Source organism: Canis lupus, chromosome 27 (genome assembly GCF_011100685.1).
Source record: "Canis lupus familiaris isolate Mischka breed German Shepherd chromosome 27, alternate assembly UU_Cfam_GSD_1.0, whole genome shotgun sequence".
Lineage (NCBI taxonomy): Eukaryota > Metazoa > Chordata > Mammalia > Carnivora > Canidae > Canis > Canis lupus.
This window is the reverse complement of record NC_049248.1, coordinates 34,293,769-34,311,174: the sequence shown is the minus strand read 5'-3', so window position 1 is coordinate 34,311,174 and position 17,406 is coordinate 34,293,769. Positions and strand designations below refer to the sequence as shown.

General features: G+C 35.6%; 1 protein-coding gene and 1 long non-coding RNA gene across 3 annotated transcripts in view; one reads left to right on the top strand and one right to left on the bottom strand.

The window, feature by feature from the left end:
• PDZRN4 (PDZ domain containing ring finger 4) overlaps positions 1-17,406 on the bottom strand; it is a 352,120-nt gene that overhangs the window by 18,558 nt on the left and 316,156 nt on the right. For both annotated transcript variants that reach the window (XM_038577323.1, XM_038577324.1), the window contains one exon: positions 1,747-1,845. In XM_038577323.1, coding sequence (XP_038433251.1) covers positions 1,747-1,845 — 99 coding nt within the window. The remainder of the gene's footprint in view (positions 1-1,746; positions 1,846-17,406) is intronic.
• LOC119866400 lies at positions 2,363-4,074 on the top strand. The gene is made up of 3 exons (XR_005380045.1): positions 2,363-2,516; positions 2,852-2,927; positions 3,938-4,074. It is a non-coding gene; the product is annotated as an uncharacterized LOC119866400 (long non-coding RNA).

The following is a 17,406-nucleotide window of genomic DNA, read 5'->3' as shown; positions in this document are numbered from 1 at the left end:
GAATAAATAGGTATTTAACGCTTTATTAGGAGTTTACCAACATTTTAATAGGCCAGACTTGAGTGATGACTTAGAGTTCACTAGGGGTAATTCCATCTATCACATTTTGAATGATGCCTCTAAGCCATTTATTTGAGCTTATTCCATCAAAGCTTTTATTTTAAGCAAAGTTATTTCAAGTGTAGCATGAAGTTGATCCATCCTATCCAGATGTTAGGTATTATTTTCTTATTAGGCGGTGCCACCTAACAAGTGAATTTTAAGTGATCAATCAAGAACAAAGACACTAATAAAAAAAAAAAAAGAACAAAGACACTATAATTACATCTAAGAAATATAAGGAAAATATTCTTTCCAAGTACATATGCTCAGTTCCTGTGGCTTCTTTTTTGTGCCTAGAAAGTTCATCTACAAAGCTGGCATATTTAAATGGTAAATACAGACTTACTAGAAGGAAGGGAGGTATGATTAATCAATTGTATCCTATTGAGAAGCTGTTCACAATTTAAAACTTTTCCTACAGAACTGTAATCAAGCTAATGCCAAACTTTGACATTTATAGCTTTGTGCCTATTACAAAAGACAATTCTGCAGGTATTTCCTTCTACTTCCTCACCATAATTGGAGGGATTAACATAGCTGTTCATTTAAAAGAAGAGGTGTATAAGTCAAACATTCTCTGGAGATTTTTCCATTGCAAGAGCCAGTCAGTAAATTCTTCCGTAAAGTGATAAAGAGTAACAGTTACATTTATAGAGCTGGGTAGTTTTCTTAAGTGCATTAATTACATTATTTTTTCCATATCCTAAACACCTTCGTAAAGGCAATAAGATAAGCAATATTGTATCAAGTTTCTAGTTAAGGAAGCTGAAGCTCAGTGAGTCAGGTAATGATGTTAAGATTATGGCCAAGAATACTTGGAACAGCATGGGACATTAATTAATATCTAGCTCGTCTAACTTCTTTTTCACATATATACATATATACATACATACAGAGTTTCACACACAGATATGTGTGTGCATACACACATACATACATGGAGGAATTAGACAATACACATACATCTATGTACATATGTATTTGCATATGTATATACATATATAATTTCAGTCATATACACATATAATGAAATTATACCTACTATTTTTCACAAAATGATTCCTTTGGGAGTCTTAAAAAATCACCTATAACAGTGGATTTTGTTTCACATTGTTTTCAAAGTAATTAGCACTGAGTGTTTTACATTTAGGTACCTCACTTTCTGACAGTGATTACAGGGTTGAATAAAACAAACTCATAGATACATTCCTTGCATATTCAAATGTATCAATACTTCCAGCAGAGTAAAACTTGATATTTGTAATATTAGATTTAAAGCAATTAGTCAATGCTCTTGTTAACAGCACTGATAAAAAGGAATGGAGGGACGAAATGTTTGCTTGTCAGAAACTTTGCTTGACTTTCTGTATACATAGGGGAATTTATTCAAATTTAGGCAATGTTCCTGCCCACTTTTACACTTTTCCTTACTGGGAGTCTGTGGTGAAAGCATCCACATTAAACAAGCTGATAATAATTACATTACTTGGGCAACATAATTTACTTTCCTAATTGAAACTGACAAGTCCTGGAACATGGCCAATTCTTCACATTCAAGCCTCCCAAGGATTTTCTCATCCTGAGTCATTTGACTCCATTGCTCGCTGTCTCCTCCCCCTCCCTTCCCTCATAGGCATTTCTTACCTCGCTGACATAAATGCCCGTGTCTTCTTCATCATCCGTTCGGTAACAGACTGTCAGGCCCAGCTTCTCTTGACTGCTAACACGACACAGCTCGACCTCCTGAGAGAAAAACACACACAGAACGACATTTATCTCAGAAAGAAATCCCACAGCAGGACGGAGAGCTCACTAATACTCTCTGGGTCACCCTGGGAGGGTTTCATAATTACTGCCCAACATTTGAAATTAAGCTTATGTTACCAAAATCACCCAAATTTACCTTCATTATGTATTGCTCTATATTCAAGCCAGTGTTTCAAATTTTCATTTTACAGTTGAAAGTGCAATTCTTTTGTATCGAATCATAAACTTAAAGCTTAAAAATTATACCATCAAGTATAAAATATGCATAAGTCAATAAGATACTTGAGGCTGTCAAAGTAGGAAGAAAAGTGTTCATAGCAATGTTGGGAGTTACTGTGATTTTATTTGTATTTTAATAAAGCAACAGAGTTCAAACAAAAGAAAACTATAGTGAATTCTGTATCAATTCTTCTTTTGAGTTCTATACAATATGATAATAAGCATGTGTTTTGTGTAGCTCAGGCCAAGGCTTTCCATTATTTTGCAGAAGCTCTCACTCTTGGAATGAAATGGGTTCATCCAGGCTGAAGGGAGAGACATCAACAGTCATATGGGCAGAGGCAATGATTCAAAATGTAGCAGTAAATGAACATGGAAACACATTTACTGAAACACATGGCTAAGGGGCTTGAAATGTCAGTCCTTAGGTAATGTATATTGAATCTATTTCCTGATTTATGTTCAGTAAAATAATAATAAATTTCAGTGTATTTCATTTTTATATAATGAAATAGACTTGTACTACTCTCAGAAACAGATGACTTTAGGATAAATCGCATAATTCCAAGCACTAAAAGACAAATTGGTATTCTCATCATGGAGAACTTGTTCCTATTGGATGAAGAATATAAGGTCCTTTAGTAAATAATCAGATGAGATAAAATAGAGTAAATTTAAATGGGAAGAGAAGTCTGGATTAAGTTTCTGGAACTCGGGCTCTGTGGGAGTTGTAAATTTGTCTTGTTTAATGCTTTTTCTCCAGGTCCTAGAACAGGGCTCTCGGTAAATCCTGGCTGAAGGGTGACTGCTTTTATTATTCCAAATATTTCCTGGTGTCTGTAAGTTTTGGTAAAACAATAATTAAGTAGTCTTTCCTCTTTAATGGAAGATAGATTTTGCATGTGTCTATGTGTGTGTACGCATGTGTATATGTAAATGAAAAGAAGATTAGGAAGTTTGATTATAATAAGCATCCATTTAACTGTGTATTATCTGAACTAGTTACCAGGACTAAATAAAGAAAAACTCACTTAACTCCAAATAAGATGATGTTTTCCAGTACACCCTGTTGCATTTGAAGAAGGATCCTCCCTTTCAATTTTGTATCTCAGTGCAGGCCTTGTCATTGGAAAATAACCATTTATTTTAATGCCATGCCATAAACCATAGGAAAATCCTTAGCAAGGGTAGACTGTCATAAGCTCTAGTGACCAATAACTTTATAGCTGATAGCAAATTAAAATTGAGATCCTCTATCCTGAGATATGTCCTATAAACTGGTAAACTCCAGGAAACTATGCAGAAGGACTTTGTAACTGGTTGGCAAAGATACTCTAAATTCCATCACAAAGTGGTTAGAAAGGGCATGGCATATGCTAAACAGTAAAGAAAAAATGGGGAAAGCCCTTTCACCTTGAGGAAGAACAGGAAAGAATGGCATGATTTGGCACCGGAGGTAAAAAATACGTACCCAGTAAGGGTATTTTCAAAGTGGCAATCATTAATGCCTCCAGAGGGAAAGAATACTTGACTGAAACTGTAACATTAGGAAGAAATTACAGCAACAAAAGAGCTTCAATTACAGCGATGTAGTATATGGTTAAGGAGTAGAGAAGCTTATGATTCCTAAGAGGCCTACAAGGAAACCTAAACACTCCATAAAGAACTGAGATTGGGACCTTTAAATAAAGCAAATGAGGAGCTGTAGTCAAAGCTAAAATGCACTGACTTTCAGTGTCCTTGTGATAGCAGGGGAGAAAGTCCCTGTGCTGTGGGAAGACTCTTCCAGAAGGAGCTTTGTTTTGTAAGTGTTTTCTCGACATTCTCAATGGCTTTGGTGTTTGTTTAGGAGATGCACAGTGAAATATTCTGCAATAAGACGGAGCCAATCTACTGAGATACAAAGGACAGAATCCATCTATAAGACTTCAATATTGCAGATCAAAGCATCTACTTGAGACTCAACAAGGGAAGGAAGACTAAGATCCTGAGGTCAACATAATTTTTCAATATTGTCATCATATTGGACCTAATCAAACCTGTAGAATAGGTCTCGAACTTACCTATGACATCTTTGTTTTTAATATCCCACTTTTAAGACACCTGGCACCCTTATATTTCCTTCCAACTGCCTGGAGTTCCTAGAGATCTGCCTGTGTAGACAGCCAGGTTTGCCATCTTACCTATCCCCTAGCAAAGTTGGGCAATTAGTATTATCTTCTATTTTCTCACAAGCAGCTCTTAGTATATAAAGACAAGTGATAAATATTTCTTAAAGAGGTCATCATTAGTAATTATTTTTTATTAAGTTTTAAATTTTATTTCCAGTATAGTTAACATACAGTATTCTATTAGTTTTGGGTGTACAACACAGTGATCCAGCACTTCGACACCAGTGATAAGTGTACTCTTAATCCCCATCACCTATTTTACCCATCCATCCCCCCCACCTCCCTTATGGTTACCATCTGTTCATTCTCTATAGTTAAGAGTCTGCTTCTTGGATTAATAATTATTTTAAATGTTGCCCACTTAGGGTTTGGCTCCTATTAATAAAAACTGAAAATACAAAGCCTTAATTCAAACAACTTGTGGTAGTAGGATTCAAGGCTCTGATGGAGATGCAGGTGAGATTTCCTGGATCCCACAAACCACCCAACACCAGTCCCAAGTGTGGACTTTCCATTCTTTCTTTGGTTGAGAATGTTTCAGACACTGCATATTTCATATTAGTATACAGAAGCATACATTTTAGAATCAAAGTTCCTTTAATTCTATGATAAAATAACTTCTAAGCAGCTACCTGTAGAGCATTTTGTTTGGATGAGGCAAAGGTGGCTTTGTAAAGCCTGATTATCTGAAAGAAATTCTCTAGTACAGGTTTAATTTAGTATTCCTTTCACAAAGCACACAAGCCTCCGACTTCTGAAGAAACAACCTCCTGGTAATAGAGAATGTTTTCCCTAACAACTTTCATACCTTTCCCTCTGTCACTAGGAAGCTGTTTGATGAAAAACATAAAAGTGAAATGCTACCTCTGTATATTTTCTCCACAGAGACAATTCACAGGTGTATACGAATCAAAGCCAAGCGTGCACGATGGCACTGCTAACCATCCTTAAGTCATCTGTGACTGGAGCTGAAGAATTACTTCATATACCTGGTAAAACTGCATTTGTTTGGCTTAAATGTCCTTTAAAATGCTATGTTCTGGGAACATGTATAAAGTCCCTTTAAAAAAATAAAATCATAGTGCCTAACCCGGTGTGAAACTGATTCCATGGAGATTGAGGGTGGAATAGAAGGTTAAAGTTAGTAAAGCTCGCCATGAAACATCCTTCCAATCATAGAAAGAAAGGGATCTATACATGAATCAGTTGCCCTACCATATTATGAAATTTTTATATATTTTATGATTGAATCTGAAGAATGGAAACTTAAAAAGAAAAAAAAAAAAACAACCAAATGCTTGCTTTCTAGATAGGATTCTATTGCTGGAAGAAGAACAGGCTTGCAAGTACTTACAATGGCTTTTTAGGCAAATTGCTTCCAAACCCAAGTGAGCTCTGAGGCCCATGCCAAAAGGAGAAAATTCAGAGGCAGTCAGTACCACGCAAGTCTGAAGACAACCCAGGGCCAGAAGGATGGTCATTGATGTCAACCGACCATCACGGAAAACAAGGGTCTACTGTGTCCATATCGTCCTTTGTTTTATTTGTGTTCCTGGTTTATATTTATTAGACAACAGATGCATTACTATACAAGCTTAATATTAATCATATACCATTGTCTTACATTTTGTAATATTGATCAGTAACTAGTATAATGCCATGCCGAGTTATTCTAACAAAATATCTATTTCAAAAAAAGAAAAGAATTACTGGGAAGTATAAAAACTTTAACTCCCACAGCTAAGGGAAGCTAGATAGTCTACTGTGAAAATATTGCTTCAATATCATCATCTCCTCAATAGTGGAAACCAGGTAAAACACTTAATAAGAAATAAATAACAAAATCCTGGAACACCCAACATTCTGACAACATCAGATTCACACACTCCATCTCCAAACATCCATAACAAGCTGCTGCAACTCGTAACTAAATCGTGTTACTGTAGAGACAGTAGAGTAAAAGCCAAAGCAGACGGTCACGTCTTTCCACTAACATTCTTAACCTCAGGTCCTTACTCAATGACTTTTTCTTTCTCAATGATGTTGTGAAATGCATGCAGCTTTTAATACCCCAATTTCCTTCTCTTAGGAACTCTCTGGATTCTTTGGGAAATAAAGAAGTCACATTTTTCTAGGCCCAAATTGTCTGCTGCTTATTGGGGGCTTTGAATCACTTTAGGAAGTCATGAATTACTCATTTTGAATGGATTTTATACCTTAACAAAGAAATACTAATTTTGTTTATATTGTTAATCAGAGGAGGGTAGATTCATGATATCAGTAATCAGTATTTGATGTCATAAATGCTGCACCAGGAATACAAATTGGTGACTTAAGTTGAAGGTACATGAGAAGTGATACTCCAATTCTGTATTGCCACTTCTACTGTGTCAACTAGGGAATCATGCCAACTGCATGGGAAGCTGTTCTTTGATGGGCTCTCATCCAATCCTGCTCTATCTAAAAGAAAGAACGATGGCATGTGAAACTAGGGGGAAAGCTTCTGTTTCTATCAGTTATTCTTTTGTCGCATCTTTTGAGGAAACTGCAGTTGCTTTTAGGTATTGGATCATGTGGTTTCCCTTGGTAAAAATCATGAAATCCAGGATTATTCATGGCTGACTCTTGAGTTTTGAACAAATATGAAAATGGTCATTTATTGGCTTACTAATGGCATCGCTAAATGCCTACCAGTCAATTGTGGCTGGATTTTCTGTTTTATAGGTTAGTTCTTAGCAGGGGATCTTCATCAAAATTGTTTAACATGCTACAAACATAAACAATATGTAGAAAAGACTATTCATAAAATGTCATTGCCATAGTTGCTTTTCTTTTAAAATATCCATTTCTAGTGCTTCACTGTTTGGTCAGCACAGAAACTCTAGTATTCCTGCTCCAGAATGTATGCTCTTTCACTGGACCTTGAACCTACTGATTCTTCCACTTTTCACATTCAATAATTCACTCATGTCCTCCCCTCTCTCCTTGCACAGCTCAGAATTACAGTTACCCATGATAATCTTTCATAAAAATCTACAACTCTCTTGTTCTCTGTTTCCACCATATCACCCAGCAAAAAGTCAATCATGGGTAAACCCGGATATGACTTCCCTGTGTTCCTACCTGAGCAGCTACATGGCCCTGGAGGAAATGTACAACCATGCTGATCAATTGACTCTTTCACTGTAAATTCATTACTACAGATCTCAAAAGGATCATCACTGCTGCCCAACAATCACATTATACTTCCCTTGTCAAGTTGTACCTCTTTTCTTAAATGTCCAACAGGACCTACCCATGTTCAGTTGATGACCTTGCCTCAGAACCCATTGGGTGCTAGATTATTATTACCTCAAATTTCCACTCAACCAGACATAATATTTTATACCCCTTTTCTCTGCAATTCTGCTATAGTATCTTCTCTCTGTTCACTTTTAGGCAATATCCTATGTTATGCTTCATAAAGGAAAAAGAAACTATGAAATAGAAACTGCTGCTTCTTCTGCTCAGTATATCAACCTAAATATACCTGTATCTATCCTGTGGGATATTCCTCTATTACAATGAAAGGGAGAGGTCCAACTCTCTCAAAGGCCAATGTTTCCACTCAAGCTCTGTAAACCACTCCCTTTTTTCCCCAAGACTTTTTCTCTTTAAATTATTCCCTTTCTCCTGTATTATCAGTTTCTCTTTCCTTAGCAGATTATTCCCATTGCCATACCACACCCAGGAAGCATTACTATCAACTACATGGGGTGGGGCAAGAGGAAATCCAATACCTATGGTATGGTGGTCAGCTCTAGGTTGGAGCCTGCTGGAAGAACCTAAAAAAGTTCATTGGAAGAGATTATAGAGGTGATCCTGGTGTTCACCAAGACCAAATTTCCAAGCAGATTACAGAGACAGGAGACAGCATGTCATGTTACAGGAGCTTTAAGTAGTTAATGTATATAAATTTAAGGGTTTAACACTGGAGTAGGTGAGGGGTCATGGAGAAAAATAAAACTGGAGAGGTAGACAAGGGCCATATCATGGAAGGATGGCCACACCATACTAAGTAATTTGGATTTTGCAAAAAGTAAAGAGGAATCATTGTAAAGGAAGTAACACAATCTGATTTGCAGTGTGGAAAAATGGTGTTAGCAGTAGCATAATGGGTGAACCGCAGGGGTTAAGAGTCAGGAAGGCTAGCAGGGAATGTTTCAGTTTTGCAAGAGGAGATAAAAGCTTGGATAAAGTAGTGTCTTATCAGTCTTTAACACAGTTACTATTATTTTCATTTTATTGATGAAGAGAATGAGGCATAGAGAGGTTAAGTAACCTGCCTAAAGTCACACAGAAAGTCAGAGGCAGAGCTGGGATTCAAGTTCTAGCTAAAAGGCCAAGCCGGTATTCTCAACAGCTCCTTCCTCTGGTTCCATACAAAGTTCTTTCTCATTTTGAATTCTCAACTTAAATGATACTTTCTAGATGGATACTTCCTAGCTGTAGTGATTTAGCTGGTATCCCTCTCTATCCCTCTTTCTTATGTTGGGACCCCTAAATTCTATATCAGAATTTTACTGATTCTTACTAAATTCTTGAAAATTATTATCACTTAATCTTTTTTTATTAGTAAATTTGTATCTTACGAAGTTGCTTACTTTAAAAAAAAAGTTTTTTTTTTTATTTATTTATTTTTTATATAAACAGGTCTTTGCTATGTTTGTTGTTGTATCCTACAATCCTTAGACGTGAAACAAAGAAATCCGGTTCTTGAGGATGGTGCTATGCCATCTTGTTTACATTCCTGGTGCCAACATAGTCTGGAAACTTGAGTGAAGCCATATATTCATTTATTGGGTGAGTTAACTGTTATACTGGGTTGGGATGTGGGCTAAAATCACTTTTTCAATATTTGTATCTGGATTGCATCTCTATATTTCCTATATTTGTATAATTGTATGATTCAGTAGGATATATTCAGAAAGCTGTAAAAATAATAGATGTGACTTAATCTCTTACAATCTCTGCCAACAAGAAAACTAACCAGACTTAACTAAAAGTTAAGCAAAATTATCTATAAATTACTCATTCTAAGAATTCTTCTAGCAGATTCAGTCTTTACTTATTTTACTTTATTCACTGGCATTTTCTTAGCACCTGCTATATGCCAAGAATTACATTCAGCATTAGAAACTTCTATGTATCATTGTGTTTCTGTATCAACATTATTCAGGAGTGTCTAATATTTCATTTAGTTTTGTAAAAATATGACAAAGTTGTACATTGTATAGGAATTTCTGGCCCACCCAACATTCACTTCCTCTTTTTGGAAACATGATCCTCAATTTCTTGTGCAGAATTATATTTTTCTCTTTCCTATTCTATAGCTTTTCAGGGCTTAGTTCAGCTCCAGGGCGAGGCATGTGACCTAGATATTAGCCAATCAGTGTTTTATTTCCTTAGCTCTAGTGATTTAGGCATGGGTATTTGATCCAGTTCAAGCTCATCAAAATCAGGCCCAAGACTTTTGTTGAAACATAGGGAAAGGAACACTTCTCTTTCCTGTTGTAATTAAGTTGCAAGAATATAGATCAAGAGCATATCAAAGCTTTATCTTACCATAATATACAGAGTCTGAGGACAGATTCTATAAAGAAAAGATAAAAGCCAAAAGATGGAGAAAGACTGAAATTTGGTGGCATCATTTAAGCTCTCAGACCAAGTTATGCCTGAAAGAGCAAACTCTGGGCACTTTCAGTTTGGTATACTACTACATCTCTCTTTCTTTAAGCATCTGTTTTGTGTCTTCTGTCTCCTGGATCAGAATTCTCGTTAATTTTATAAGATATAATTTCATTTTATAGATGAGAAAATTCAGGGACAGCATTAAGTAATTTACCTAAAGTCACCTAGTAACTATGTTTCTAAATCAGAAATTGAACACAGGTTTTTGTTTTGTTTTGTTTACTTGAAAGATAGCTTTTTTTTTTTTTTATCAATAGACTTTTCTAGTCCAATGATCAGTTAAGGGCTCATTGTTGAGACTGAAGCATAAGAATAAAAGAACTCACATGTGGTAAGCGGAAAGTTTGCAGTTTTTAAGTAGGATGTCAGGGTGAGCTTCATCAAGGAGAAGGTACTGGAACAGAATCAGGAAAAGGATGAGGTCTTGTCATGTGGTCATGTAGGGTAAGCAACCCAGGCGGGTGCATCCAGTGGAAATGCCTGCCAGGAGTGTGCCTGGCAGGTAGGAGGAAAAGAAAGATGGCAATCGCTCTAGGGCTGAGGGAGTGGGGAGCAGATAGGAGATCAGATCACAGAGGTGAAGGGGCTCCAGACTACACAGGACCCAACAGGCCTTAAATAGACTTTGGCTTTACTCCAAGTAATGTGGGAAGCCTTCTGCAGAGGATGACTGATCTTGCAACACTAAGTGTCTTGGCACTCATCAGATGTGTGATAGCTACTTTTTTCTTAAATTTTGTATTTTTTCTAGAGCCACACTCCCTTTATTTTTAACTCTGGGAATTACAGCAACGACTAACATTTGCTGTATTGGGTAAATTGCCAGTCACTGTACATTGATTACCCCCTGTTGACTGTTGCAACTTTAAGCAGGAGATATTATTACTATTGCCACTTTCTATGTAAGGAAGCTGAGACTAGTGAACATAAATGACTTATCAAAGGACTTTAAACCACACAAGTAGCAGAGCCAATATTCAAGCCCAGGCAGTTTGTCTCTAGACTCCTAGCCCTTAAACACAGTGGTAAAACACACATGCCCTCCACCCCTCACAAATGAGAAAAGCCATGAATCAAGAGATGAGCAAAAGGAGGGAAAGTTCCAGAGAGAAGCTACCCTTTACATGGTGAGTGAGTTCAGTGTGGTTATAGCCAGATGTACTCAGGGGGATTAATGAGATGATTCTTGAAAGGTGTGTTAGGTGTGACCAATTCTGCAATGTCTAATAATGGAAGTCCTGGGCAGACATGGGAGGTCAGAATGAAAAATGTGAGGCTTTCGTGTCTACATAAACCATGAACAGTTATGAAATTATTTGTAAGGGGTTTTAGCCACAGTTTAACTTGCCCTCCAATGGTCATCTCGCTGGTTCTTCTATTATTCTTTAAGTCATTCTCTCCTGGGACAGGGGGTTGGCGGGGTGGGGAGTGTGTGTGCAGGGAGAAGAGTGTGTTGTGAGGCCAAAATCATGGTGGGGCATGAAAGAAGCTGACTAAAGGGCCTTATACAGGTGGGATGTGTAGAAGTGGGAAACAAATTGAGCCTCTGACATGAGCTGCAGCATCCACTGAATCAGGCGGATGAATATGGGACTCTAGGAGAGGAAGGCTTGACGTTGAATTTCTTTTAGTATTCTTTCATCCCTTCATGTTCAGGAAATTTAAAAAGAAGGAACAGCGCACTAACTTTTATATAAAGTACTGTGCATTCGCTGAGAAGCTCAAACACGTGTTCTCATTTAGATAATGCTGCTTTTCACCTGGTCCTGCAATCCTTCTTGTATCTCCACACTCCTGGTGTTTGTAAGCGATCTTTTCTTTGAGTTACTGAAAAATCAGTTATTCAAAGGAAAATGTTAACAGCATTTCTTTGATATTAGCCATGTGCTTTCTGCAAAGTAAATAGTGGAAAAGGAAAGGGTGACTCTTTGTGTTTGGTAGTCCCTCATTCAATGCCTGCACTTCTTATTACGCTTTTGAGCTGGCCATGTTTTCAGGAAAGGAGATCCGTTAAAGAGATATCATCTACTGTTTGGGATGACGTTTTAAAGTAAAAAAAAAAAAATCATTTTGAAGAGGCAGGCATTTACTTGAAGAACGTAAAATGTCTTTTACTGAAATAGAAGGGTCTGTTTAATTCATCGCTGCCTGAGGTGACGGAATGAGCATGGAAAGGAATAAAAGCAAAATCTAAACATTCATAAAAGGATCATCAAGAGCATCTTCTAGGGAAATTAGTAAACTAGGACTGAAATAGGTTATCAATACCAACTTCAGATGACAAGCTATCGTGGTTATCACTGCTTTGTCTTAATGGGAAATGATGTCATCAGCAATCAGCATTTTGGAATATTGGAAGCCCTGTACAATATGTGGCACAGGGGGTGAGACGTTGCTTACCCTTTGAGAGATAAGATATATGGGTAAGGACGAGGTAGTGAAGAAGGCAGAAAGGAAAGGTACAGAGCTGTAATCTAAGATAAACCCAAGAAGGAGTGTGTTTAGGTTTGCTCCAAAGGACAGAGAGTTTGTAGATGATGATAGACTTACTGTGAACTTGGGCTAAAGGTCAATGAAAGGAAAATGTCTAGGACATAGTAACAAAAATGACTTTTCGAACTTGCATGGAGATATTAATCTAAATCTATCAGCAAATATTCCATTTATCATGTTTTATGTTCTGTCGATATGTGAGACAGAACACAATGACTTTTTTGGTGGAAAATAGTGCGGACCTACTGCTACCTTTATAGGTGGGGCAGATTAATTGTAAAAGTTGCACAGAAAGTACAAAGATTTTATATTCTAAAACCTATTATAGAATGAATTTTTTTCTGGAAGCGGATCAAAGTAAGGAGTCTTTTTATATTATCATATTTTTATACCCAGTGTTTAAGACACAAATTAAAAATATGATCAAATAGTAAATAAAAATCTTTTTATTATGAAAATCCAAAATATTGCCTGCCCTACTATGACCACAAAAATATGGTACTTTATTCCAGCATTTGACGATCAGAAAGAAATTGGATCCACAAGATTAATTATTAAAAGGTGCTTCAAATTCCGCATCTCTAGATTAGTACCATATGTGTCGTAACAAATTTGGGGATAAAAATACATATTTATTAATTGTAGGCAACAGCTGATCCTGAATTCATGCATTATTTCCTATTTGCTGGGTTCTACATTTTTGACCCTGGTTATGACCCCAGTGTCCAAAGAACTCATCTGATAGCACCAATTCTAGAATTTTCCTTTCCTATCCCTTCTTTCTGGAGCCAACTCTCCTAGTTATTTTTTAATGCCAGTCTATTATGATACATGAAATGCACTGTGTCTTTATTGTACTGGCAATAAAATTCTAATAACATGCATTAAAACCAATTAGTAGACCTGAATATCTCCTGATCTGATGAATGAGAAAAGGAGGGTCTACATTTATCTTTTTCAGATATTATACATTGAGTTCCAGACTGGGAGACGCCCGTGTCTATGTTGACACAACAGAAATTTGTCAATCCTTCTCAGAACTTCTTTTTATTTGAAAAGCATTCAGGAACTTTTCCTGTATGTGTTATTAAGGAAACATAAAAGGAAGATTAGCAAAGCAAAAGAAGAATGGGAAATAAATAAACCTGTTGACAAGATGAACTTTATTTCCATCAGCTGGTTACCGAAGCAGGAAATACAGGCTTTTCTAATGAGGTACTGGGCTATTACTGCAAGTCTTTTCTAAGCTATTTTATAGTGGGACTGGGAGCTTTTCCCATGGTCATGATAACAGGAAAAGGTACAAGACTTTTAAACCTGTCAAGATCCCATAAATATCATAATAATTCTTCCTCAGTTTTTTTTTCTGTTCTTGTTTAGTAAAGTGGTATTTTCATATAACTAATGTGTCCATTTATCTCTATAGATATTTCTCATCTAACCAAGGAAATGAAACTCTAAAAATAGGTCTATTCCAAAATATAACAACAGATCACAAAATATTGAAGTTAAAGCTTTGTGCTTCACTCAACATTTTACCTTTTCTCCAAAAAACTTAAGTTATTTGATGAATTTTTTTTTTTAAATCAAGAAGCAAGGTATGAATTTTAACATTCATTCTTGGGAGAGAATTTATTTTGGGGAGTTATGCACATCCTTAAATACTGGAGGAGCTCCCACAAAATGTGTATAACATTATTTAATGGCATAATTTCATATACACCTATTTTCTCTTTTGCTTCTTTTTTTCTTTCAAGCTTTTATTTAAATTCTGTTAGTTGATATTATTTAATGGCATAATTTCATATACACCTATTTTCTCTTTTGCTTCTTTTTTTCTTTCAAGCTTTTATTTAAATACAGTATAATATTGGTTTCAGTAGAATTCAGTGATTCATCGCTTAAGTACATCATGCAGTGCTCATTACAAGTGCCCTCCTCTTTTTTTGATTTTCTTTTTTATAAATTTATTGTTTATTGGTGTTCAATTTGTCAACATATAACACCCAGTGCTCATCCCATCAAGTGCCCACCTCAGTGCCCGTCACCCAGTCACCCCCACCCCCCGCCCACCTCCCCTTCCACCACCCCTAGTTCGTTTCCCAGAGTTAGGAGTCTCTCATGTTCTGTCTCCCTTTCTGATATTTCCACACATTTCTTCTCCCTTCTCTTATATTCCCTTTCACTATTATTTATATTCCCCAAATGAATGAGACCATATAATGTTTGTCCTTCTCCGATTGACTTATTTCACTCAGCATAATACCCTCCAGTTCCATGCACCTCGAAGCAAATGGTGGGTATTTGTCGTTTCTAATGGCTGAGTAATATTCCATTGTATACATACACCACATCTTCTTTACAAGTGCCCTCCTTAATCCCCATCACCTATCTAGCCCATCCCCCATTCACCTCCCTCCAGCAGCCCTCAGTTTAGAGTCTCTTATGTTTGCTTCCTATCTCCTTTATCCCCCTTCCCATATGTTCATCTGTTTCGTTTCCCATATACACATATTTTCTAAATTTACTCACAGTTCCTTATCTGTCCCCATAGGACTCATAATTAACAGTGAATTATAATAGTTAATGCTGATATTATCTTACCATCTATTATCAAAACTGGAAGATGAATGCTGTTATAGACTTTTTGTAAGCCGGTAAATTTTCATAAGAATGTATGTATTCTCACACATATGTATTGATTTTTATTCTACATGGTATAATTCTCCCAGTGATGGATACATACATTTAATTGTATGTTTGTATAATCATGATGCCAATTTGAATAATTTTCAAGGAACCTGAGTAATATTTTATGACTTTGGATAGACAAAACAAATGATCGGGTTAATTTTAAATGTTTTATTTATTTAAAATATTATTAAAATTATTTTACGGTTATTTGCCCAATTGCTTTATGAAACTGCTTTTTTCCTTGGGCCTTTGAAGAGTAGGCATGTTTTTTTATTTGTTGTTAATGAGATTAATCTGATCATTCTGGCCACTTGAAAATTAACTTCAATCATTGCATTATCTACTCTGTAGTCTGGTTTGGTAACCACATACAAAAACATCATCAAAATTAACCTGAAGTATACCAGCATCTGTTCACTACTGCATAATTTATAATAGCAAAATATCGTAAATGTCCACAATATGAGAATCCTTAAATAAAGGAATACCTAAACAATGGAATATTGACTCTAAAGAACTTTTATGAAATGGGAAATGATCATGATAAATACTGGCAAGAACAAACTTGCACTTTCTGCCTGAAGAAACCTAGGCCCCAAAAGGCCCAGAGATGAAGTTAGAATAAAAATAAACTTGCAGTCAAATTTCATAAAATATATAAGAAACAATGCACTAAGAGTGAGGTTCAACAGGAGGAAAAATATTAGACAGGTATCATATTTGGAAGACATTGCAAATATATATAGGGAGATTTAAGATAACGAAAAAAATAAGATAAAGAATTGCATATATGAGTAAGGAGTGAGTATAAAAATAACCAAAAAAGGAATAAATTATAGAAATAACAACTACAATAATTGAAATTAAAATTTAATGGATGGTTTAAAAGCAGATTAGACATATCTGAGGAATCAGTCAATTAAAAATTAGTGAGCTAGTAGGTGGATTTGACAAAATTATCTAGAATGCACACACAGAGACAAAGAAATGAAAAATAGGAAATCGAAGTTAAAAAACACAGAGATAAAGGCTGAGAATATTCCCAAACTGGTGAAAACTATTAATCCACTGATTTAGGAATCAGTATCTTTATATCTGTATTGCGTATGAGTAAAGACACAGAGGGATGGTATTTTCATTGTGCTAAAGCAAACATCTGCTGATTTAGAGTTCTAAGCCCAGGGAAAATATCTTTTTAGAACAAAAGTAAAATAAAGATATTTTCAGATAAACACCCCCCCCCCCCCAGATTTTCCAATAGCACACTCTTACTATAGCGTATTTCAAGGTCAGAAGGCAAACTCAGGTGTAAGGTCTGAGATGCAAAAAGAGATGAAAAGAAAAATAATCTAAACAAATATGGAGTGTATATAATGAGCTATATTGTGTATAATGGCTTAAAGAGTTAAAATAAGGCCAGAAAAGATTGAAATGTTTATAAAGGTAACATCTAAATCAGGAGGGACCTGCTTAGAATTTAAGTGTTCTTGAGTCCCTGTATTCCTATTTAGAAGGAGGGTAAAAACACTGTTTAATTATAAAAATAGATAAATTAAGATTTCTAAGACAAGAACTAAAAGAACAGAAATAGTGTATATTCTCATTCAGTCGAAAGGAAAACATGGAATGAGAAAAATATCAAGTTACATAAAAGATAAAAAAGAGAAAAAGAAACAAGAGGGAAAACAAATGAGATGCAATATAACATTATGAAATTAAGTCCAAATTTATAATTATAATAAATATAAGTAGACCAAATGATACAGTTAAAAGACATGAAATGGCAAAATAGAAATGCAAATAAGCTACCACCACCACTAGGGCAAAAGGGTAAAAATCCAGCTATACAAAATATCATAGAAAAACACATAACAAGAGGTTGTAAAAAACACATGTAAAAAAAATAACAGTTCAGAAAAGTTGAAACTAAAAGTGGCAAAAGGTATGTCATGAAATACTAAAAGAAAGTTGGTACAGCTATGTTAGCAATGTAATAAAATATATTGTAGAACAAAGATCATCATAGAAATAGTCACTACATAATTTTTTAAAGAAAAATTAAATTGACTGGGAAGAAATAAAATTCTGTACTTGGAGGCTCCTCAAATTATAACTTCAAGTTGTGGAAAGCAAAAATGATAGAATTCGAGATAGAATTTTGCAAAGCTATCACTGTAATGGTGACTGAGAGATAAATCAGGCAATATAGTTTAAGGATATAGAATATTTG